Source organism: Tachypleus tridentatus, chromosome 8, assembly GCF_004210375.1.
Source record: "Tachypleus tridentatus isolate NWPU-2018 chromosome 8, ASM421037v1, whole genome shotgun sequence".
NCBI lineage: Eukaryota > Metazoa > Arthropoda > Merostomata > Xiphosura > Limulidae > Tachypleus > Tachypleus tridentatus.
This window is the reverse complement of record NC_134832.1, coordinates 47811628-47836702: the sequence shown is the minus strand read 5'-3', so window position 1 is coordinate 47836702 and position 25075 is coordinate 47811628. Positions and strand designations below refer to the sequence as shown.

Here is a 25075-nt window from a genome sequence, read left to right as displayed (position 1 = left end):
TAGGTTCAAGTGGGTAAGTATATAAAAATCGTATTTAGAATTATAAAATTTCATTCGGGAGTTGATAAATCTATTTACTGCAGTATTTAACATTTTTTGTATCATTTGTTACTAGGCCTATGTTCATACGAAATGCGATAAAATGTTGTGCATTAAAAAAATGAGGCCCAGGCCTGGCCAGGTGGGTTAAGGCGTGCGACTCGTAATCTGAGGGTCGCGGGTTCGTGTCCCCGTCGCACCAAACATACTCGCCTTTGCAATAGTTTTAATTGTTATTATTGTGTATTAATTATTCAGACAAAAGAAAGATTGTCATATACAGTCCACTTAGTGATAACAAAAGCATTTTATTCCTAGAATTTCAAATTCTAGAACTCAAATAACTCCACAAACTAACAACAGAACAGAATTCACAAATTACACTAAGTAATCATTTGGTAGCCACTTAGCTAAAAAATAAATTACTTCTTACATCTCCGGCACTTCATTAAAACACAACCTCAATACTTACAAAACTGAATTAACAGACCTGCAGACTAACAAATTCACTAAAACAACATCTAATCCTTCAGCGTAAAAGACTCACTAATTATTCAACAATATTGTTTCATATCATTTTTCTAAACCTTCATGATAGGTCTTATATTCCAAACCAAATACATATAAACCAAACACACATTTGTTCATATATTCGAGATCTCCACTCAGCACACACGATCATGGAAGATGTAGTTTTTGAATTAGTAGAGATTTTGTATTGCCTATCCAGCTTTTTCACATATTTGCATGTGTGTGTGTGTATGTAGCAATTTATGTTTGCTTTGAGTTAATCATAAAGCTATACAATAGGATATCTGTGTTCTACCTACCACGGGTATTGAAACCTGGTTTCTAGTAGTATAGGTCTGCAGGCATACCACTGTGCTGCTGGAGACAATGTGTTTGAAGAATAGTGTGGTCCTGAACATTTAACTATATTTGTTCAAAATAAGGGAGATTTTATAGAAAAATTATCTTCTAAGATGGAAGTTAAATTTCTAAAATATATAAATTTGAGGTTTACTTTTGAAATTATGACATGATTTTTTTTTTTTTTCAAAATACCATATACCTATTTATGTAATTAAATGAACAATGTTTGTCGGTAAGATCGTGCGTATATACGTGCTGGGTCACAAGGAAACCCAATATTTCTATTGGACAATTGTACAGTAAAACTTCAAACAGTTTATTCGAACGAAAATGAACAACGTTTAACGCACGATATTTTATATGAGTGCAAATCTACAATGTTCATAAATTAATTTTAAAGACAATTACTTTGGTATGATATACGAACATGCAAGAAAACATATTTAGTTCATTCTTTGCCTTTTCGTGCCTGATAAATAACGCAACACCATTGCATCGCCATACGAATGCAAACAAATAAGGCCCTGCATGGACGGGTGGTTAAGGCACTCGACTTGTAACTTGAGGGTCGTGAGTTCGAATTCCCGTCACACCAAACATGCTCGTTCTTTCAGCCGTGGAGGCGTTATAATGTGATGGTCAATCCCAGTATTCGTTGGTAAAAGAGTAGCTCAAGAGTTGACGGTAAGTGGTGATGACTAGCTGCCTTCTCTCTAGTCTTACACTGCTAAATTAGGGACAGCTAGCGCAGATGGCTCTCGCGTAACTTTGCGCGAAATTCAAAACAAATCAAACTAAATCTGACAACTGCCTAAACCCCGACAATCAAGCCTTAAATTTAAATACAGTTCGCTCACAAAGCATACGTTTAATTACGGCAATTTAGTGATGCCACAATTTAATCAATTTTAGATGTTCTACAGCTAACGCATGAGCGATGGAAAATAATTACAATTGTCAGATGATATTCTAGTACAATTTAGACACAATAAGTTAACAAAAAACACTTGACAGTAGTTGGTTTTACATTTCTAATACCACAAAAATTTAATATTCTATAACTATATTATACATTCTCAATTATTTCAATACAGAAAACTAAAAATCCACAACTAGATCTAAAGTTGTGTGTGCATTTTCTTATAGCAAAGCCACAATTTATAACGCTAAAATAAAGGGGTTAGATTTCCAACCGTGGACTCAGCAGACAGCCCAATGTGGCTTTGCTCTCAGAAAAGACACCTACAAATACCGTGTTTCTCCGATAATAAGATCTACCCATAAAATAAAACCTAGTGTGAGTTTTGGGGATAGTTTTAATATAAGCCCTACCCTTAAAATAAGCCCTAGTTAAGAGTGGCAGGAAGAGGAAAGAAATAAAAAAAAATAATTTATTAATTAGTTTAATAGTTAGTTAATTAGTTTGTTTAAGTATTAATCAATTAGTTTAATAGTTTAATAATAGTTTATTTTAAATGGTTAGTTTAATAGTTTGCAACATTAAATAGAATATAATTTTTTTAGTCATTTTCACTCTAGCCCGGGTTACAAGAGATTGTAACTTGGGTGACAAACTCATGGAACAAAATTACAGACAACTGTATTGCCAACGCGTTACGAGCAGGCTACTTGGATAAGAAATTCTCATTCCATGAAACCTCTATTGCTCAACATGAGAGAGTAGGTGCGAAAATTCTACAAGAAATTGAGTTAAGTGAAAACTCAGCAGGAATTTTAAAAACAGATGATTTGCAAGACATTCCAGAAGATGATGATATGATTGTTTTTGAATAAATTCCTGTTAATGAGTTTCTTAATGTTTTTCGTAATTTCTATTTATTTAGAGGTCTTATAATTTTTACTTTGTAACTTCATTTTTTAATATATCAAAATAAGACATCCCCCGAAAATAAGCCCTAGTGTCATATTTTGGAGTGAAAATTAATATAAGCCCTGTCTTATTTTCGGAAAAACACGGTGTACTGTGTAAAATAATCAAATGTGTGTATGAAATAATTGTAAAAAAAAACAACTCTAGTATTCTAACATATTACCCCAATTATTTTTAGTAACTTTCTCTAGCAACGTAAATATTTTGTTTATCTTTTGGATATAACTGAAAGTGATTAACTTTAAATAAGAAAAAACAGTTCATTTGGAAATTTAAAATTTTGATAAAGAGAAATATATGTTTGCGTTAGAGGGCGAATTATCTTATTAATAGCATGGCAGGTGCGAATGGTGGAGTGAAGTTTTGAAAGGATATACATTCTGTAAAACTTGGTACAGTGTTAATGGTTTAATTAGGGTGGTTTTTATGAAAATAAAGAGAAATTATAGCTGAGAAAAGTAATTATTACGATTAAGGTAATCTAATTTACTAAGTATTTTTTGTTTACTTTCTGATTTTTGGTATCGATTTTAATTTCTACTATAAGCTAAGCCTAACATGCTTAAGCCTAATTCGGTTAAGGCTTTTAAAATTTGAATGAAAGGCTAACTTCATTGTTCTGCTGATCCACGTTTAAGTAATTTGTGTTGTTATTTGTATATTCTTTTAAATATTAAATAATAGTTTGGGTGGTACTGAAAAATAAGTCGAAGTTTAATTTCAATTTTAAGATGAAATTTACATGTTGGTCTACGTGGACTATCATTGTCACATTGACAAAACTAAATAATTCGTAAATTAAAATGCAAATCTTTTTCTTACTACATGTGTTTGTTAAACGTTACATTAATTAATGTTGCTGCTTTCACAACATTTGAAGGCAACTCTTTCTAGAGGCCAGCAATGTAATTAGTAAAATAAAATTATCTAAGATATGAATGACTGCTAGTCTTACTCTGCCAAAATTTATATTTGTGTAACCACAGTCCCATCATTCTGCACGTTAATTTATTAAGTACAAAAATAATGTAGCAACATTAGTAATTTCCTAAATCTTAAAGTAGACATTTCAGTTAAGTTTACTCTAATTTCTTTTGAGAGAAAATTCCAGAGTTCTTAATCTTAACTCATTATGATAATCTTTCCATTTCAACTCACATGCTAGTACTAGTAACACATCTCTTAACCTTTTTTAATAACTTAGCATACTTTCCAAGTGAAGAGCCTAAGACTGAACACAATATTCCATATGTAGCCTAACCAGTGACCTCTATAGTAAAATTATAACATTTTTAGACTTCTAAGTTGTATTCAGTATTTCTTTAGATTCAACCTTAAATCCTAATTGGCTTATTGTTAACAACAGCAAGATCCTTTTCTTCCATAACTGTTATTGTAAAGGTTATTCCCATCAAAACTGCCAAATTTCAGTAACTTATTGACCATTTCTTCCTTTATGTCTGATTGAAATAAAAAAAGAGCAAAGGTTTTAACACTGCAACATTAATATAGTTAGACTGAGCCCCTTTTATAACTAACCTCTACTTTTTTCCATCCAGCCAGTTTTCTATCTAATGAGTCAGTTTATCTTTTACACCTATAGAGGTTATTATTTTCATGTAAGAATAGTAGGCCTAAAATTACTGGTTTGTTCATCATCACATCTTCTCAGACTAGGAGTGGCATTTACCAATTTACAGTTCCATGGTATCTGCCTGCCATATAAGAACTTGGGAAAAATAGTAGGAAGTGGTTCACACATCAAGTTTATATCATTCTTTATAACCTTTGTGCTAGTATTGTAGTCCAGAAGCTTTATTGTTCTGTATACTTCACACTATGTTTTTAACAACTTCAAAATGAATTATTTTTTTCACACAAATGTTCAGGATGAGGTATATTGCTTAAATCCTCATGATTAAAAAAAAGTGGAATTTAATAAACAAGTCGTCCGTCGAAGAATGTATTCTAATTGTAATGTTTTGTTTACCTTTAATTTATTTAAATAAATCTGTATATTTTTTTTATATTTTCTGTATAATGTTTTCATGTGTCCGTTTTGATTTCTTAGTTTCTTATTTAATAAGTCCTCTCTTCATCTTTGAAGTCTCCTATTACAACAGTTAGTTTAACCTTAAATTTATAATACTTTATTTATTATACCTTTTTCAACAAAACTTGACTTTCTGCTTGCAGTCACACCCTTTTTCCTCACTTAAGGATCTTTCTTGAATATTTGAAATTTATTTGTAATATTTTTTTTTTCACATTTTATCAGTGTCTATAATTAAATCCATTGCTCATTTCACAACAGTTAATTATTGTCGTATTCTTCCAAAGTTTACGTTTTGAAAATTGTGACCAAAATCTCCATCTTCAGTAACACATGAAATGTAATCGAGCGATGGTCACTTAAACAAGATGTTCCCTGATATCACGTTTTAAAGTAATCAGTAAATATGAAATAGTTTTGTTCCTTTTGGATTCCCTGACATGGAGCTGGATTATTTATTATGCACAATAGGTACAGTGCCAAGGACCTTCAAAAACTACGTGTCCATAAGAATTTTCTTTAACATTTAATCTTAGATGGCCAAAAAATAATAAACATAAAAATATGAAACACATATTTTACTATAAGTTATATGATATGTTTTTGTATATATTTATTAGTTTGTGTAGTCACATTCACATAAATATATTTAACTAAGAAGGCATTTTTATTCCATAATTTATTTCATACTAAGTCATTTTTAATATAATTGAATATATTATAGGGTATTAGTATATTATTGATAAAGATGTTAATTTGTACAGCATTTGCAAAGCTACAGCAGTGTATACTTAAAAAATCTATAATTTATCTAACTTCTGGTTTAACTTTTTGACTGGTAGGGCCTACAAACAGAAGGTGCCTAGGCCTGGTAGTCATCTTGATCCAGCACTGTGCTGGCATATTAATGATGAAAATCATCCTGATCAGTTTCACCCCCCCACCCCAAAAAAAAAGTCTTACCCTTTGGTTAACTCTTGACATTTCACAATCTATATGTCTAAAATTAAAATTACCCATAATTATGACCTCATTAACAGCTGCATTCTCCTTATTAACATCTTAGATATCTTCAATTTTAACAGATTACCCCTCTCTCTTTAGCACTCTATCCTTATTAAATAATGTATAAACTGAAATTTCTATCATCACAATCACCTGTATTTAACCAGACTTTAGTTCCTTAAATCATTATCTTTGACTGGTTCTATAAGAAGGCATTTACTTTATTTTTCTAAGAGAAAAATAGTATTAGTTTGGCATATTAAAATTTCGAGAAAAAACAACAGTTGTACATTTCACAAATACATCATTTACTGTGACCAAGGTTTCATTAGTTATAGCATTATCGGTATTAGTATATGCTTAGAACTACTTCCGTGATCGGCCCGGTGTGGCCAAGTGTGTTAAGGCGTTCGACTCCCAGTTGCACCAAACATGCTCATCCTTTCAGCCGTGGGGGCATTATATTGTGACAGTCAATCCCACTATTCATTGGTAAAAGAGTAGCCCAAGAGGTGGCGGTGGGTGGTGATGACTAGCTGCCTTCCCTGTAGTCTTACACTGTTAAATTAGGAACGGCTAGTTCAGATAGCCCTCGAGTAGCTTTGTGTGAAATTCAAAACAGACTTCTGTGATTTATTACGTACAACTATTTTCTTTACATTTTGTTCCTTCTACATCAAGTTTACCCTGGTTCTCATCACTGTTTAGTTATAAAGCTGCCCTTTTACCTGAGTCAATAGCCTTAGCAAACAAGCTAACTCTTACCCCATTTAAATGTAAACCATTTATTCCACAAATATTCCTTTTTCCCTGTTGAACTGGTTTCACAAGTCTAGCAGAAGTACTTATCCTTATATGTCAACCATTCAGTCATGGTGATGTATGTATAATAATATTGCCACATCCTTGACACAATTTATGGTATTTTCCTTTAAATGCCTCTACCAATAAAGGTTTCTATTAATTAGCTTCTCTGACTCACCTTTCTATACACCATTAGCTCCTATGTCTATAATGAAGACTACAGTGTGGCCCGTAAGTCCCTACCCATCCATATATCTTGTGTATTTGTGTGCTGTCCCTCATTCTTGCTGCCTAATATTATGCGATGTCATGTTCTGCGAGACATTTTCCTCAACATCAGTTTACATTGGCCATATTTCTCTGAAAAAAAACAAAAAAAAACATGCGTAATTGAATATAACAATAACATGTGGATCGGCCACCGTGTATAGTATTGCTAGCACCCTTTAATACAATAACATATGGATCGGCCACCGTGTATAGTATTGCTAGCACCCTTTAATACAATAACATATGGATCGGCCACCGTATATAGTATTGCTAGCACCCTTTAATACAATAACATATGGGTCAGCCACCGTGTATAGTATTGCTAGCACCCTTTAATACAATAACATATGGATCGCCACCGTATATAGTATTGCTAGCACCCTTTAATACAATAACATATGGATCGACCACCGTGTATAGTATTGCTAGCACCCTTTAATACAATAACATATGGATCGACCACCGTATATGGTATTGCTAGCACCCTTTAATACAATAACATGTATCGCCACCGTGTATAGTATTGCTAGCACCCTTTAATACAATAACATATGTATCGACCACCGTGTATAGTATTGCTAGCACCCTTTAATACAATAACATATGGATCGACCACCGTATATAGTATTGCTAGCACCCTTTAATACAATAACATATGGATCGACCACCGTGTATAGTATTGCTAGCACCCTTTAATACAATAACATATGGATCGACCACCGTGTATAATATTGCTAGCACCCTTTAATACAATAACATATGGATCGACCACCATGTATAGTATTGCTAGCACCCTTTAATACAATAACATATGGATCGACCACCGTTATATAGTATTGCTAGCACCCTTTAATACAATAACATATGGATCGACCACCGTGTATAGTATTGCTAGCACCCTTTAATACAATAACATATGGATTCGGCCACCGTGTATAGTATTGCTAGCACCCTTTAATACAATAACATATGGATCGACCACCGTATGGTATTGCTAGCACCCTTTAATACAATAACATATGGATCGACCACCGTGTATAGTATTGCTAGCACCCTTTAATACAATAACATATGGATCGCCACCGTATATAGTATTGCTAGCACCCTTTAATACAATAACATATGGATCGCCACCGTGTATAGTATTGCTAGCACCCTTTAATACAATAACATATGGATCGACCACCGTGTATAGTATTGCTAGCACCCTTTAATACAATAACATATGGATCAGCCACCGTGTATAGTATTGCTAGCACCCTTTAATACAATAACATATGGATCGACCACCGTCTGTATAGTATTGCTAGCACCCTTTAATACAATAACATATGGATCGACCACCGTGTATAGTATTGCTAGCACCCTTTAATACAATAACATATGGATCGACCACCGTTATATAGTATTGCTAGCACCCTTTAATACAATAACATATGGATCGACCACCGTGTATAGTATTGCTAGCACCCTTTAATACAATAACATATGGATCGGCCACCGTGTATAGTATTGCTAGCACCCTTTAATACAATAACATATGGATCAGCCACCGTGTATAGTATTGCTAGCACCCTTTAATACAATAACATATGGATCGGCCACCGTGTATAGTATTGCTAGCACCCTTTAATACAATAACATATGGATCGGCCACTGTGTATAGTATTGCTAGCACCCTTTAATATGCTACTTGCTTTGCTAGTTATGTCCTCTACCCTGCCCATGGATAACACAGTCTGATCTTTTTCTTCAGACTGTCATACCTGCATTAACTTTTGATGTTAACCTAAATTTAAAAGTGACCAGGTTGTAAGATCAGATAATGTTTTAAAATTATAGCATTTATAAGTTGACAGAAGAACAGTAATCTGACAGTGTTTTGGTTATCAGTGTTAAAGTAATCATTTGGTGTTTCTGTCACTTCATATTAGAATGTGAGGTAAAAAACAACAACCTTAAAATGTTTGATTTGTGCCACAGGTTTTGGTCTGTGAAGCAAGTTTACTAATTATATCAAGTTGGTATAGAATCTTGAATAAACATGATTAACTTCAGTTTGAAATTTGAGTAAAGTTTTAAAAATGATAAGGCTCCAGGGCTAAGTAGTGATTTACTAAGGGTATGAAAGATTTAGGTTTACATAAGTAAACCTCTTAATAAATAGTTTAAGTGGTAGTAGTTAACAGTGTTCCTTCTAATTTTCTGAGTCCATGTGCAGAAAGAAATTTTTTTCATGTGTGTCAGTATCAAGACAATGTGTGCTACCAGTTTTCCTTTTAAGGGGAGGGGCTATTTTTAGACCATCAACATCATTGGATTATTGGGCAGTTTTGAAGTGTTACCAGTTTGTTATTTGGGCCTATCAATTGTCAGTATCATTAAGGTGTCAATGTTGTGACTTACTATCACTGATGATGTGTGCTGCTTAGAGGGAACAATCGTGGTAAGTGCCAGAAAAATGGAAGTTGGTAATGTACACTTATGTTTAAGGGAGGTGATAAACATAAGGGACTGTTTAAATAAGCTATATAAAGTCATCCATCAAAGTTCACATATTTTTAGATAGGTGGTAGGAGGACACCTTTTGTCACTCTAATGACTCCTACTCTTCCAGAATTTATATTTATGTCCTATAGACTTACCATTCACTGCATAAGGTACAAAAACAAAGTAGGAAAGCAAATATGAATTGAAATTGTATGTATAGAAACACAGTTTAAATAGGTTATAATACAGTTTTCTAGGTCACTGATTAGGCTTCCATTAGGATATTTATTTTAGTTTAGAGCTTCTTACCTTTGAAGAACTTTGCTGAAAAGTGTTTGGAGGAGTGGAACAGTACTGATCGTAAGTAGTGATCAGCGTGAGAAATAAACCCTGTAGCCTAAAACTTCTAATATATTCTTGTCTTCAAAATTGCAAACCCACACTCCCTGCAGGTTGGTGTTCTGTGTGGGTGCAACTTTCACATTACCCTTTGTTCAGCCCTGCATAGGAAGGTTACCAGGATGGTAATTGGGATGAAAAGGTTGTCGTATGAAGATGAATTAAAACTTCTGAAGTCACTTTCTGTTGAGGAAAAAATGAGTTAGGAAACATTTTCAGGCAGTTTTTTGTTAACAGGATGGTTGGCTTTTAGAAAAGATTCATCATTGTAATGAAAATCAATGGTGGTTAAATGGTATATACTAGGGTTGCATATGTCATCGTAGTAGTCAGTATGAGATGTGTCGATACTGATGTCTGGTTAAATGGTATATACTGGGGTTGCATATGTCATCATAGTAGTCTGTATGAGATGTGTAGGTATTGATGTCACAATATAATACAAAAGTTTTACCAATGGTTTGCTACAAAGTTTGAAAGTTCTGTCTTTAATTTATTATCTGTACTACTAATATTGTTTTATTTAAGTAATTCTTACTTTAATGTGCTTTTTTTAAATTCTTTTGTTTGATAAGTGAATCATATTTTATCAGATGATGTATTAACACAATTGTATTGCATCTTCACTATCCGATACGAGTGTCACCACACATTTAGTATATATTATTAGAATGATAAAGGTTTAACTTTATGATGGGAATTTGAGGTGAAGATTCAGTTTATTGGTATAGGTTTATTCTGTGATTATATTTATACATCATAGAGGTTCATTTAATCAGTTTTTGAAGTGGATTGATAGAATGCAATAAGCATGTGCTGTGAATCCTGAATTTATACCTGTATACATAGAGAAGGCTGGTAGGTTTTCTCCTTCTGTTTGAGGTAAATAGTCATTATGGTTGGACCAACAAAATTTGGAATTCGGTTAGCTAGTATAACGTATATTGGTGTTTTATTGGGGTGGAGTCTGATGTGATGAAAGGTAAAAATGTAAATGTTGTTTAGCAACTTTATGGAAGTGAAACTATTGTCATTTGTTCAGTGTTTTTGGTCATTTTTTCAACAGTTTAAATCTCTAATTATTTTCATCAAAATTGTTAACTTCATTTGAAATCTTTTATGATAAGTTATTTTGTTGAATGAAATCCAGGCCAAACTCAAGTGATTGTCTGGTTTACACAAGATCATGCAGACTGTATCTGAGAAAACAAAAGTTCATTCTATCAGTAATTAACCCATACAATTGGTGATTATCCTATTTTAGTTAGAACTGTTCAACGACTTAGTGTTGTTAAAATATAGCTTTTGGAAGTTACTAAAATTGAAATTAACTTATCTACTTGAGTAATGTCCACAGACAAATTTTTGTTTGCCATTTTTGTAAGGTACCCAATCACTTTTGATAGATGCAGTATATTGCACGAAGGTTAAACTGTAACAAATGTGATTTTGTCCAATCATTTTTATTCTAACAGAAGAAAAGAATCTCTTCATTGATCAGTGTCTTAAGCTGTCCAAACAATATGCTGCAGCTAGTGGTAGTGCAAATGGGACTAGGTTTTACCTTCAGAACTACTGAGTATGATTATGATAGGGTTATAATTTTATGGTATAGGTTAATGATTAGGGTTCATTTAGGGCATCATGTTTGATCTTCAGTTCCTTTGAAAAATATTCAAAAGAGCAAGGCCATTACAACTTGCCCTTATCATTGATGGTGCCCCTCATATAATTTGCCCCTCATAAGAAAATGAAATATATCCTTGCTTCAAAGGTGCAAACTCATGCCTCTACTGTTTTATTTTTCCAACAGGATGGTTTGCTTTTAAGATATGGTCAAAGCAATAAGTTTAAGGGAAAGCATAAATACTAGGTCTGGACCTGTTTTTGTGAAAGAGGATTTTTAAAACTTTGTTTCATGTCTAAGGTCAGATCTAAGAAGTTTGTTATTGAGATATTTGCTGAAACTGTCCACATGATCCGATACTTTGCTAAAAGTTAGTTTTTGTCATTAAAATCCTTACCTTGAAACACAGGTTATAGGGGCAAGTTTTAATGGATGTAAAATAAGTATGAGGTAACAGAACATTGTTGAAGTGACCAGTAATCCAAAGAGAAGAAGAAATTGAAAGATGGCCTTTCACACTCATTCATCTGTTTAGTATTTGCATTTGGACATTGTGGCATGATGGTGAATACAATGTGTGGGGTGGATCACTGCTAAATGAATATTTGCAGTAAAATTCTTATCAGTGCTATAAGTTTGAATATCAGTTATGATTTCATTCCTTTACTTTGCATGCCCAGTTGTTTTTTTGTTTTCCTTTCCACAGATGATTTTGATTAGATATCTTCACTTTGCATCGGTACACACCAACAAACCACAAAGTGTAAGAAAGTGACACTTGATAGTAACCAGTATCAACTGTAGTATTGCAACCCTACTATTTGGAACAGACCTATACTTTACAAAATTGACAAAATATATGGTAGTAGTGTTTGTAATGACCAGGTGGTTAGGGTGCTTGACTTGCAGTTTGTGGGTCATGGGTTCGAATCCCTATCCTATTATACATACTTACTCTTTCAGTTGGGAGGGCATTATGGTGTGACAGTTAATCCCACTACCCTATAAACGAGTATTCCAAGAGTTGGCAGTGGATGGTCATGACTAAATGGATAGTAGTTATTTTAAATGGACTTGTTATTGTAGTTTCCGTGGCATTACTATAAGGAAGTTATCAACATTTATATATGTAAAAACGGCTCGTTTGGGTTGAGAAAAATTTTTACATAGAGGAGCGAACAATGTTTCGACCTTCTTTGGTCATCGTCAGGTTCACAAAGGTTCGCTCCTCTATGTAAAAAATTTTCTCAACCCAAACGAGCCGTTTTTACATACATATTTTTCTCTACAAGTGGGTGTTCTCAACATCACTGATTATTAACATTGTTTCAGTTTGTTGTTATCACCTGCATGTTCTTGGTATAGCTGTATCAAACATCATTATTTACATTAAGCTAATATTGTAATGCTAAACACTGTTTAATTGGGAAAATTTCATAAGATTTAGCAAGTTTATGTGTAAACATTGGCAATGAATAATAATTGTACGATTCTTTTGAAAACGTGTTCCTGATACTAGTAGTCTAGTTTGCGTGGTCTAACTAATGCTTGTATTTTTGCATGTGCTTTCACCTTATTGGTTTGCCACTCCAAGTCAGTCATCTTTAATTCATCCAAGTGAAGTTTCCCTACTCTTTGTGCAACAAAGAAAATAGAAGTTTCATCAAAATTGGTTATTTTATATCTGGTGACTTTCTCACCTTCACATTTGGAATGTGAAGTAAAGTGTTAGTGGAGCACATTCATGGAAAATATGTGGTAACTTCAATTACCACAGTCAGAACTATAGAAGTTGGAACATTGTTAAAACTGTCACTCCTGTTTATAACACATGCATATTGTTTTGGCTGCACAACACTGTTGTGTGTTGATCATATAGTAAAAGGGACATAACTACATACAATACTCTTCCAAATGAAGCTTCATTCTTAAGATTGCTGTCTAGTAGAACCAAGAATTATATCTGATTTTTACACCACAGATGGCTTCAGGGTTTTTCCAGCATGATAGTGTTATCAGTAAACTTAGAAGTCTTAATATATCGAATAATATGCACAGAAAACAGTTACCTGGAACACTAGGCCCCTTTTAGTTATATGTTATTGTCAAACATGAAGCTAATTTCTTATCAAATTTCTAACTTTTCTCTAAGTTCTTTAAACATTCAAACCACTAATCAGTCTTGTAAGGGGCATTGTATCAAAGCTTTTTAGAAAGCTAAGTTAAACATCAACTGATTGTTCTTATCCAAAAGCTGTAGAATTTTTATTAGATAAAAGAAACTTTGGCAAAGCAAACAAGATTTTGTTTCTAAAATCATCTTGAGGACCATGAATTTAGTTCCAAAATCAACATTAAATAAAAAGGACAAACCAGTAAACTTGCACATTCTCTGATTATGCAGACTCTTTTAAGTATCATTCCAAGGGCTGAAGTTGGACAAATGGCATTTAGGATGTATCTCAGATCCTCTCCTAATACGTAATAATAGTTTGACATGAACTTAGACTAGTGCTGATGTATCTTGTGTTACACATCTGTGTCTAGTTTGTTAGAGTGTAGGTATGATTTATAATTTGTTGAAAGTTTATCAGGTGTGTAGAAATAAAGTGTGATAAGATAACTTAAATTCAATAAACTTACAAATAGTCTTTAATACAGATGTTATAATTACATATTCAGTGGCCATGTGATTGACAAGTTACAAAAAATATCTTGTTATATTGATTTATTCTGATTTGTATAATTTATTGATATTTATGTCTGGAGATGGGATATATATTTTCTAATATACAGAGAGAAAGATTTAATATCGTTTCCCTCAGGGAAACAAACATTATTTGTTTAGAAAGTTCTAAAAGTTATTGCTTTCTTGAGAGTGTTTCATAACTTGAAGGGCAGATGTGTTACTCTTTTTGTGTCATAGAAGTTAAGATATTTGAATCTTTAGTTTTTCAGTGTATAAGAATTAAAGTGTACACACATCACAGATATGTGTAACAAGAGAAGATCTGTGAGTAACGGTAATAAATGATGGAGCAACAATAGTGGGGAAAAACTTTTTAAGGTCTAAACAGTCTTGGCCCATGTACTTTTAAAAACCTATCTCCTAACAGCTGGTATGGGTATTAACACTTTTGTTGGTAAGCGGAGAACAATGTTTTGACCTTCCAAGGTCATCTTCAGGTTAACCAAATGAATACGGGTTTCTTGTCATCAGGAAAAATACTTCTCAGGTGGTTGCATCTTTTATTACTATTAAGTCACAGTTAAGTGAGTTTCTTTTATATATTTACAACAAAATGCTTGATGTTTTCATGGAATATCATTTTGCATGTTTGTTCTGCAGTTACGAAGGTTCGGTTCATTTTCACGTGATGTTACAATTTCAGATGAATAAGAGTAGCTTGGAAGCCGCTGCAGAAGCAGCTGCGAAAGTTAATGCAATGCTCATAGCGAAAGGAAAACTGAAGTTACCTCCTATTCAGACTAAACCTCTGGTAAGAACTGTGGTAAATTTTCTTTTTTTTCGGTTGTTTGAATGACTTAATTTATAAAGTGAATTATGTGAAACTCTTATTATGTGTACAATTAAACGGTGTATAACACTTTTAGTGTTATACGCTAGTCAGTTTTTTAATTTGAAAGTAAATATTAAATGAACACATCCAAATATCAATATTTGTGTATCGTGCGGTATGTTGAATGCAGCACTGGTTAAAATTAAATGTTTGTGATGTTAAAACACCAAGTCTGTGGTTTTGTAAGAATTAGGAACTCAAAGTACCAATATTAATAAGCTGTAATATAAAACAAGAACCTTGTATGTATCCATTTCTCTGAGATATGTATTGAATCAAACTCACTGACCACATTCACCAAATTTTGGAAATTGTATCTTATATATACACTTCAACAAATGGAGTGAATAGCTAGTCAGTAACTTAAAATACCCCCCAGTGTTTTTTCTGAGCCATTTGATCTATTAGAGGGTCTTCTCATACTGTTGAACAAAGATTTCAAGGAGGTAGGTTCTGTCCGTAGTCTGCTTGAAGTTTCATAGACCTTGGTACACCTTTGTTGTTATATTTGATGAGTTATAGTGGAATTCTATGGTATCAATTAGTAATTTAATATTTGTTGGTTATTCAACTGTGCATATAAAACATAAATAGTATTTTGTTTCCTTTTCTCCAAGTGTGAAATTTTAAAAGGCTTAACAACCTACATCAAGCAGAACATTGAACAGAGCAAGAAGAGATAATTTTGATTTTTTTTTGTTTACTGTTCTTTATTTATATAAAAATAAGTTCAATAGTTTTTTTAAATAGTAACAATCTGATTATAGGTATATTGTGAAATAATTGAAACATGATTATTTTACAAAATACTGATCCACTAAAACTTAGCTAAGGCAGGGTCACTTTGTAAAAGTCAGTTTTATATTATTGGATACACTAACATATGTGCAGCATGTCAGTGCAAACTATATAATGCTAATCAGCCATGACTGGAAGGCCAGTATAGTAAAAATGATAGGTGTATAACTTTATGAGACTTAAACTATTTAGACTAAGCATTTGTATTTTTGTGTTATAATTTGTAGTTATTCTAGAATGGAAAAAAGCATAATTTATATTTATTTTCTAATTTCTGTTATTGTGGTTACGAGGTTGGTCAAATTTACAGACTTCCACAGATCTATAGTAGCTAAAATATCAGACAAAATGCAAAATGTTTTCTTACTGAAAACAAACATATTTAGGAGGTTTCAGAGATTACAGAAGTAATATGAGATTTTTGTGATGAATAGTTTTTAATCATAACATGAAATCACTTTTCACTTAGACTAACAACAAAACAGACTTGATGTTTTCACAAACAAATCTTTAGTATAAAATACTTAATTAAAACTTGATTTTTTTTTGTATACAAAAACTTGCAATATATACTAAAAGTTTATCAAATTTTCTGAAGAATCATATATTGCATCAAAGTTATAGTATAAATACTTGAAATGTGCAAATGTGTATACAAACTTGTGTGTATTATACCTAGCCCAATTCGAGAGTGAAAGGTGTTTTAGGGGTAAACATAGGCAAAGGTACAAAACCCTATAATCTGAGAACTTTTTCAAGGTGGACATTTATTGATCAGGGGCAAACTTCATTAATTAGATGAGACATCAACATTTTTATTGTAAAGTTTAAAAAAACTACTTATTTGGGTAGAAATAATTCCACAGAACCATGTGGATTTTTTTAAAGTTTTCAACTTATATTTTTTCAACTCTACAAGTATTGTGCAATTAAAAAAAGATTTTATGTCCTATTTGATAAATTTTATTTAAAACTTCCAATTTCCAGTTTATCTCTGATGAAGACAGTTCTACCTTTCAAAAGATCTTGAGTTATAGGGATATGTATTTTTGTTCTAGTTTTGAACTGATGTGCTTTCCTAACACTGTAAAAAATAACATGACTGACTGATTCTGTAGAAATTTTACCAATATTAGCATCTCTTATATTTAAATAAAGTTGTTTATCATTTGCTTATGCTGTTAACTACTTAAGTTATTATAAATTAATAGTTCAAAGTATGCATTCTGTAGGTCACGTACTCAATGAAAGGTGTTTTTAACACAGTTAACATAATTCTGATGTTAAAACTTCACACTGATAATTTCATGATTATCTTTGTTGCGACTGTCATGTGTAACTAATATATTATTATCTAACGTTAAGAAAAATTTTAAGCTCGTGATATAATTCAAATCTTCCTAATTACACGTGCTTTCTTGATATGATGTTTTGTTATGAATTACAGACTTCTGCATAATGCTTGTATACTTTTGATTACTTAGCTAATGAAAGACTTTTTTAAAGACAGATATTGTCGTTATCAGTTTGTGATGTTGAGTTCATGCGTGGGACTGAGATTTGTCTGTCTGGGTTTATTACAAAATGAGTGTTTTTGGGCATGAGGAAAAGGTTGAAGTTTAGACCATGTGAATGTTTAGGGTAATTTAAAATTTGCTGTGAATATTTTCATTAGGTGGTTGTTAGAAAGATAAATATTTCTGTAGCTTGTTTCTTTCTTGACCATTTTGCAGTTTAATTGCACTTTGTTTTAGTAATAATTTTAGCATTTTTTTTCTAGATTTCTACAACTCCAACAGCAAGAGGACCTGGGGACCTCTTTACAGCTGAAGTCGAAATCAACGATGTTCCATTAAGTGTCAGAAACCTTTTGACCAGAGGACATAACCAGGATGAGGTATTTGTTGATTTTTATATCCTGATGTTTTGTGAATTTCTGTATTCGGAATGTATTTTGTATGTTAAGGGTGTGTTTATTGTTCTTTGCAAAAGTTGCATGTGGTCCATATTTGTAGATTCTGAAGGTTCTGTGCATATTAAGTGTTTATTGTTCTGTGGAAAAGTTACATATGGTTCACAGCTTTTAAATTCTGTATATGCTGTGTATTTACGTTAAGGGTGATACAATTGAAACTTTACTGTGAACAAGATTTATATTCACCCAGAAATATTCGGGTGACTTTCTGCATTGAATTTTATTTTTTCCCAAGTTTATCTAATGTGATAGTTATATAAATCAAGTTTAAAATTGTTATGGTTACTGTTAACATAGTAAATCTTACTAATTTGTCGTACACTTAATTATTACAGTGTTTAAACTCTTAGCAGGTTTTATTATGTGTATAACATTATTTATTACATCCATATTTTCTGTTAATTGGCAGATCTGTAAACACAGTGGGGCTGCTATATCCACTAGAGGGCGCTACATGACTCCAGATGAAAAATTAACTACAGCTGGGGGAAAGTAAGTAATATGGGATAATTACAAGAATATTAAGAAGTGATTAAGTCTTGACTGTTTTATTTTTTAATATTTTCCATGGTTCTATTTTTGTAATAATAAATTTTTATTGTGTTTATTTACTGGCTCTTTGTAAAACTAGTTGTAATAAAATTTATTAAATGTTTGACTATTTTTATGTCAACTAATTATAAAACACAATTTTTTATTACATACAAAGGTTGCAGTAGAACCAGCCAGTTAATCAATATAATCAATTGTGTATGTACATCATTAAGTATAACATTAAAATGGTTTCCATGAAAGTTAATATATTAATGAAAATTAGCACAAACTTGTGAAACTTTATAATCCAAGTGTTGTCGCAAGGTAGACTTTTTTTTTTCTTCAGGTGCCCAATCAGAAGTCAGTTTTAAGTTGATTTGCTGTGTCGTCTTTTCCTAATATTATGAACTAATCAAAATTATTCTTTCTTATCAGTAGTGATTTGAATTATTCCAACTGTAAAATAATCAAGTTTTTGAAAGTAATCAGTTAATGAATGTAATAATTAATTAGTTGTCGTATTCACAATTCACCTGGCCTTTCTCATACATAATATTAATTAGTTGTCATATTCACAATTCACCTGGCCTTTCTCATACATAATATTAATTAGTTGTCATATTCACAATTCACCTGGCCTTTCTCATACATAATATTAATTAGTTGTCATATTCACAATTCACCTGGCCTTTCTCATACATAATATTAATTAGTTGTCATATTCACAATTCACCTGGCCTCTCTCATACATAATATTAATTAGTTGTCATATTCACAATTCACCTGGCCTCTCTCATACATAATATTAATTAGTTGTCATATTTACAATTCACCTGGCCTTTCTCATACATAATATTAATTAGTTGTCATATTCACAATTCACCTGGCCTTTCTCATACATAATATTAATTGGTTGTCATATTCACAATTCACCTGGCCTTTCTCATACATAATATTAATTAGTTGTCATATTCACAATTCACCTGGCCTTTCTCATACATAATATTAATTAGTTGTCATATTCACAATTCACCTGGCCTTTCTCATACATAATATTAATTAGTTGTCATATTCACAATTCACCTGGCCTTTCTCATACATAATATTAATTAGTTGTCATATTCACAATTCACCTGGCCTTTCTCATACATAATATTAATTAGTTGTCATATTCACAATTCACCTGGCCTTTCTCATACATAATATTAATTGGTTGTCATATTCACAATTCACCTGGCCTTTCTCATACATAATATTAATTAGTTGTCATATTCACAATTCACCTGGCCTTTATCATACATAATATTAATTAGTTGTCAGTATTCACAATTCACCTGGCCTTTCTCATACATAATATTAATTGGTTGTCATATTCACAATTCACCTGGCCTTTCTCATACATAATAATAATTAGTTGTCATATTCACAATTCACCTGGCCTTTCTCATACATAATATTAATTAGTTGTCATATTCACAATTCACCTGGCCTTTCTCATACATAATATTAATTAGTTGTCATATTCACAATTCACCTGGCCTTTCTCATACATAATAATAATTAGTTGTCATATTCACAATTCACCTGGCCTTTCTCATACATAATATTAATTAGTTGTCATATTCACAATTCACCTGGCCTTTCTCATACATAATAATAATTAGTTGTCATATTCACAATTCACCTGGCCTTTCTCATACATAATATTAATTAGTTGTCATATTCACAATTCACCTGGCCTTTCTCATACATAATATTAATTAGTTGTTGTATTCACAATTCACCTGGCCTTTCTCATACATAATATTAATTAGTTGTTGTATTCACAATTCACCTGGCCTTTCTCATACATAATATTGTTAAGATAACTTCTCTTAAGCTGTGAAATACTACGTTTGATTAGAAACTTCACACCCTTACTATCTTTTATATTTAGGTTTTGAAATTACAAAGATGATCTGATTTCATGTAGAAGAAAAACATAGAGGTTTACCACTTAACAAAGATGAATTCACACTTACTAGAATATTACCAGTAGCTGAATCATATCTTTAATTTGGATACAGACAAACTGAAAAAGAGTTGGTAACATAATTGTAATCTATTAGACTGAAAATGACTCTGTGATAACACCAGAAACAAACTGTGGTGAAATAGACATAACCAGTTATTATGTGCAGCATAGTTTATACAACTATGATTCGGGTTAAGATAGTTTTGTTAAAAGAATTATTTGAATTTTGTTTCTTAGTTTTAGAAAATCGTTTTGCAATGTTTCAAATACTTGCTAGAAATAAAACAAAGTTTTGTTTTCCTCAAGTGACAGGCCGTTGTACCTCCACATTCAGGCATCCGATCAAAATGCTGTGAATTGTAAGTATCTGCTTATTTTTGGTTTAACATTTTGTGATTTTCATTTTCTTTAAATCTTCATGCCTCTTACACAAAAACAAGTCTGGACCAGATTTTGTTACAGTCAGAAACGATCAGTTTACAAGTTAACAATTTTGAACTTTTATCACATATTGATTAGTTAATGTAAAAGGATGATATAAATCGTTTTTGATAAATAGAACAAGAACTGTTTAGTTTAGGTTGCATTTTGATGATTTAAAAATTACAAAAGCTTATTATAATGTTGTTCAGAGGTACTGTATGTGACAGAGAGCCGATTGCACTCATTAAGTTGTCTTTGTTTATGCAATGAAACATTTTTCAAGACCTATAGGACAAAGTTGACTGTATTGCCCTTTACAGAAAAAAATGGACAGAAATTAGTTTAGCAGTGTTGGGAATTCTGCTCAGTTGTAGACATCGAATTAAAGGAAACTGCCCCCTAGTGACCCAGCAGTAAGTTTGTAGGTGAGTAACACTAAAAGTTGGTTTTGACACCAGTGTTGAGAATTGCACAGGTAATTCATTGTGTAGCTTTGAGCTTGCCTACAAGGAAACAGGGCTCGGCATGGCCAGGTGGGTTAAGGTGTTTGACTCGTAATCTGAGGGTTGCAGGTTCAAATCCCCATTGCACCAAACATGCACCTTTCAGCTGTGAGGGTGTTATGATGTGACGGTCAATTTCACTATTGGTTGGTAAAAGAGTAGCCCAAGAGTTGGCAGTGAGTGGTGATGACTAGCTGCTCTCCCTCTAGTCTTACACTGCTAAATTAGGGATGGCTAGTGCAGATGACCGTCGTGTAGCTTCGTGTGAAATTCTAAAACAAACAAACGATAAGGAAATGACAGATATTATGTACACATACAAAGAAGTTCTGAGGGCAACACAGGACACACATAATGTTACTAAAGTGCAGCAGCAGACCTAAGTTCTTTAAATATATCAGTTCAAAAAGATACAGTATATTATATTAGCATCAGAACTGTTTACACTGAATATTTTTACTTTCGCTGTGGAAAACTTGTGTATTATATTACTGTTAATATTTCTTGGTGTGTTGATCACTATCTTTTGCAGTGGCCGTTAGAAGAATCCTTGAGTTTATTGCTAGAAATACCAAAGGAATTGCTGGTATTAGTACCATCACCACTGTTCCAACAACATTTAATGGCTTGACTTCAACTGTCAGTATGTCACAGATTTCGTCAGGAGTAAGTTGTAATATATGTTCTGTTTGCACATTGTTATGAATCATTGTAAATGTTGTTTTATGCTGATTTGTTGTTATGCTTATGGAACGTGGTTGTTATCAAGAGAATGCTTATTGTTCAGTGACAGTTAAATGTCAAGAGAAATTGTTTTTCTGCATCAAATTATTTTTCTTCAGTATTTTATGAGAGGCAGTTGTCAGTTTACTCATGTTGTGTTTCAGTGTTTTCAGGTGTAAGTTTACTCATTTTATGTTTCAGTGTTTCCAATAGTCAGTTTACTCATTGTGTTGTGTTTCAGTGTTTCCAATGGTCAGTTTACTCATTGTTTGGTGGTTGAGTGTTTCCAATAGTCAGTTTACTCGTTGTCTGGTGTTTCAGTGTTTCCAATAGTCAGTTTACTCGTTGTCTGGTGTTTCAGTGTTTCCAATAGTCAGTTTACTCATTGTATTGTGTTTCAGTGTTTCCAATAGTCAATTTACTCATTGTGTTGTGTTTTCAGGTGTCAGTTTACTTACTGTATTGCATTTCAATGTTTCTAATAGTCAGTTTACTCATTGTTTGGTGGTTGAGTGTTTCCAATAGTCAGTTTACTCGTTGTCTGGTGTTTCAGTGTTTCCAATAGTCAGTTTACTCGTTGTCTGGTGTTTCAGTGTTTCCAATAGTCAGTTTACTCATTGTATTGTGTTTCAGTGTTTCCAATAGTCAATTTACTCATTGTGTTGTGTTTTCAGGTGTCAGTTTACTTACTGTATTGCATTTCAATGTTTCTAATAGTCAGTTTACTCATTGTTTGGTGGTTGAGTGTTTCCAACAGTCAGTTTACTCATTGTCTGGTGTTTCAGTGATTCCAAGAGTCAGTTTACTCATTGTCTGGTGTTTCAGTGTTTCAAATAGTCAGTTTACTCATTGTGTTGTGTTTCAGTGTTTCCAATGGTCAGTTTACTCATTGTTTTGTGTTTCAGTGTTTCCAATAGTCAGTTTACTCATTGTTTGGTGTTTCAGTGTTTCCAATAGTCAATTTACTCATTGTGTTGTGTTTTCAGGTGTCAGTTTACTTACTGTATTGCATTTCAATGTTTCTAATAGTCAGTTTACTCATTGTTTGGTGGTTGAGTGTTTCCAACAGTCAGTTTACTCATTGTCTGGTGTTTCAGTGTTTCCAATAGTCAGTTTACTCATTGTTTGGTGTTTCAGTGTTTCAAATAGTCAGTTTACTCATTGTTTGGTGTTTCAGTGTTTCAAATAGTCAGTTTACTCATTGTTTGGTGTTTCAGTGTTTCAAATAGTCAGTTTACTCATTGTTTGGTGTTTCAGTGTTTCCAATAGTCAGTTTACTCATTGTCTGGTGTTTTAGTGATTCCAATAGTCAGTTTACTTACTGTATTGCATTTCAGTGTTTCCAATAGTCAGTTTACTCATTGTTTGGTGTTTCAGGGTTTCCAATAGTCAGTTTACTCATTGTCTGGTGTTTCAGTGTTTCCAATAGTCAGTTTACTCATTGTCTGGTGTTTTAGTGATTCCAATAGTCAGTTTACTTACTGTATTGCATTTCAGTGTTTCCAATAGTCAGTTTACTCATTGTTTGGTGTTTCAGGGTTTCCAATAGTCAGTTTACTCATTGTCTGGTGTTTCAGTGTTTCCAATAGTCAGTTTACTCATTGTTTGGTGTTTCAGTGTTTCCAATAGTCAGTTTACTCATTGTTTGGTGTTTCAGTGTTTCCAATAGTCAGTTTACTCATTGTCTGGTGTTTCAGTGTTTCCAACAGTCAGTTTACTCATTGTCTGGTGTTTCAGTGTTTCCAATGGTCAGTTTACTCATTGTCTGGTGTTTCAGTGTTTCCAATGGTCAGTTTACTCATTGTCTGGTGTTTCAGTGTTTCCAATGGTCAGTTTACTCGTTGTGTGGTGTTTCAGTTTTTCCAATAGTCAGTTTACTCATTGTCTGGTGTTTCAGTGTTTCCAATGGTCAGTTTACTCATTGTCTGGTGTTTCAGTGTTTCCAATGGGCAGTTTACTCATTGTGTGGTGTTTCAGTTTTTCCAATAGTCAGTTTACTCATTGTCTGGTGTTTCAGTGTTTCCAATAGTCAGTTTACTCATTGTCTGGTATTTCAGTGTTTCCAGAAGTCAGTTTACTCGTCTGGTGTTTTAGTGTTTCCAATAATCAGTTTACTCGTTTTCTGGTGTTTCAGTGTTTCCAATAGCCAGTTTACTCGTCTGGTGTTTCAGTGTTTCCAATAGTCAGTTTACTCATCTGGTGTTTCAGTGTTTCCAATAGTTAGTTTACTCATTGTCTGGTGTTTCAGTGTTTCCAATAGTCAGTTTACTTGTTCTGTGGTGTTTCAGTATTGTAAAATATATTTAGGGGACTGTTAGTTAAGAAGAGCTCATTAGTACTGTGGTGAGTAATGCAAGAGCAATTAGGATTCATTTTATTGGCTCATTTTGTTTGAATAATTATTGTATGTGATTGTGTACAAGGAGACAAATAGTGTAAGACAACTTCCTAATTTTCATGTTAAAGTGTCGGCTTCAGGCTTTACTAGTCATAAAGATGACCCCATGATTGGACTTGATTAGTGGAATGAAATGAGCCTGTGAGGAACTGCTGTCCAGTAGTCCTTATTCATCAGTATTTTAAAGAAGATAAAATTTATATGCTTACTAAAGATGTTTAATACATTCAGTACAATACATTTGATGATTTTATACACATTATAGGTAATTAAAACATTTTAAGATTAATGGTTTATTGTAATTTCAACTAAAATGGTTATGTGTTATTGAAATCCTTCAAGATCCAAATCCTATTCATCACGTGACATTGGAAGTTCGTCTGTTATGTCTGTTTTGAACTAGATAGGATGTCTAAATGGTTAGCATGTGATTGGTGTGTGAAAAGAGAATAAGTGTTGTTATTAAAAGATAAGGTAGTGGTGTGCTTTTGGGGATTCTTGATCATAAGCAACACTTTCCTTAATTTAAAAAATCGTGTTTTGCATTAACAACCTTGGTCTCAAATATTTCCCAGGAAAGTACACTGTAACCAAACACATACCCAGGAAAGTACACTGTAACCAAACACATACCCAGGAAAGTACACTGTAACCAAACACAGTTTAGTTTATTGC

General features: G+C 32.7%; 1 protein-coding gene across 14 annotated transcripts in view; it reads left to right on the top strand.

Annotated features, from left to right (window-relative positions):
• Positions 1-3078: 3078 nt before the first annotated feature.
• LOC143222344 (uncharacterized) overlaps positions 3079-25075 on the top strand; it is a 48065-nt gene continuing 26068 nt past the window's right edge. For 12 of the 14 annotated variants that reach the window (XR_013012185.1, XR_013012188.1, XR_013012186.1 and 9 more), the window contains exons 1-6: positions 3129-3279; positions 14844-14951; positions 17611-17727; positions 18215-18297; positions 20660-20712; positions 21812-21945. Coding sequence is in view for 10 of the 14 variants with exons in the window: in XM_076448769.1 (XP_076304884.1) it covers positions 14844-14951; positions 17611-17727; positions 18215-18297; positions 20660-20712; positions 21812-21945 (495 nt within the window). In the remaining 4 variants the exon portion in view is untranslated. Of the gene's footprint in view, positions 3280-14843; positions 14952-17610; positions 17728-18214; positions 18298-20659; positions 20713-21811; positions 21946-25075 lie in introns of all 14 variants that reach the window. The other 2 variants (XM_076448763.1, XM_076448764.1) reach the window with 2 other exon arrangements.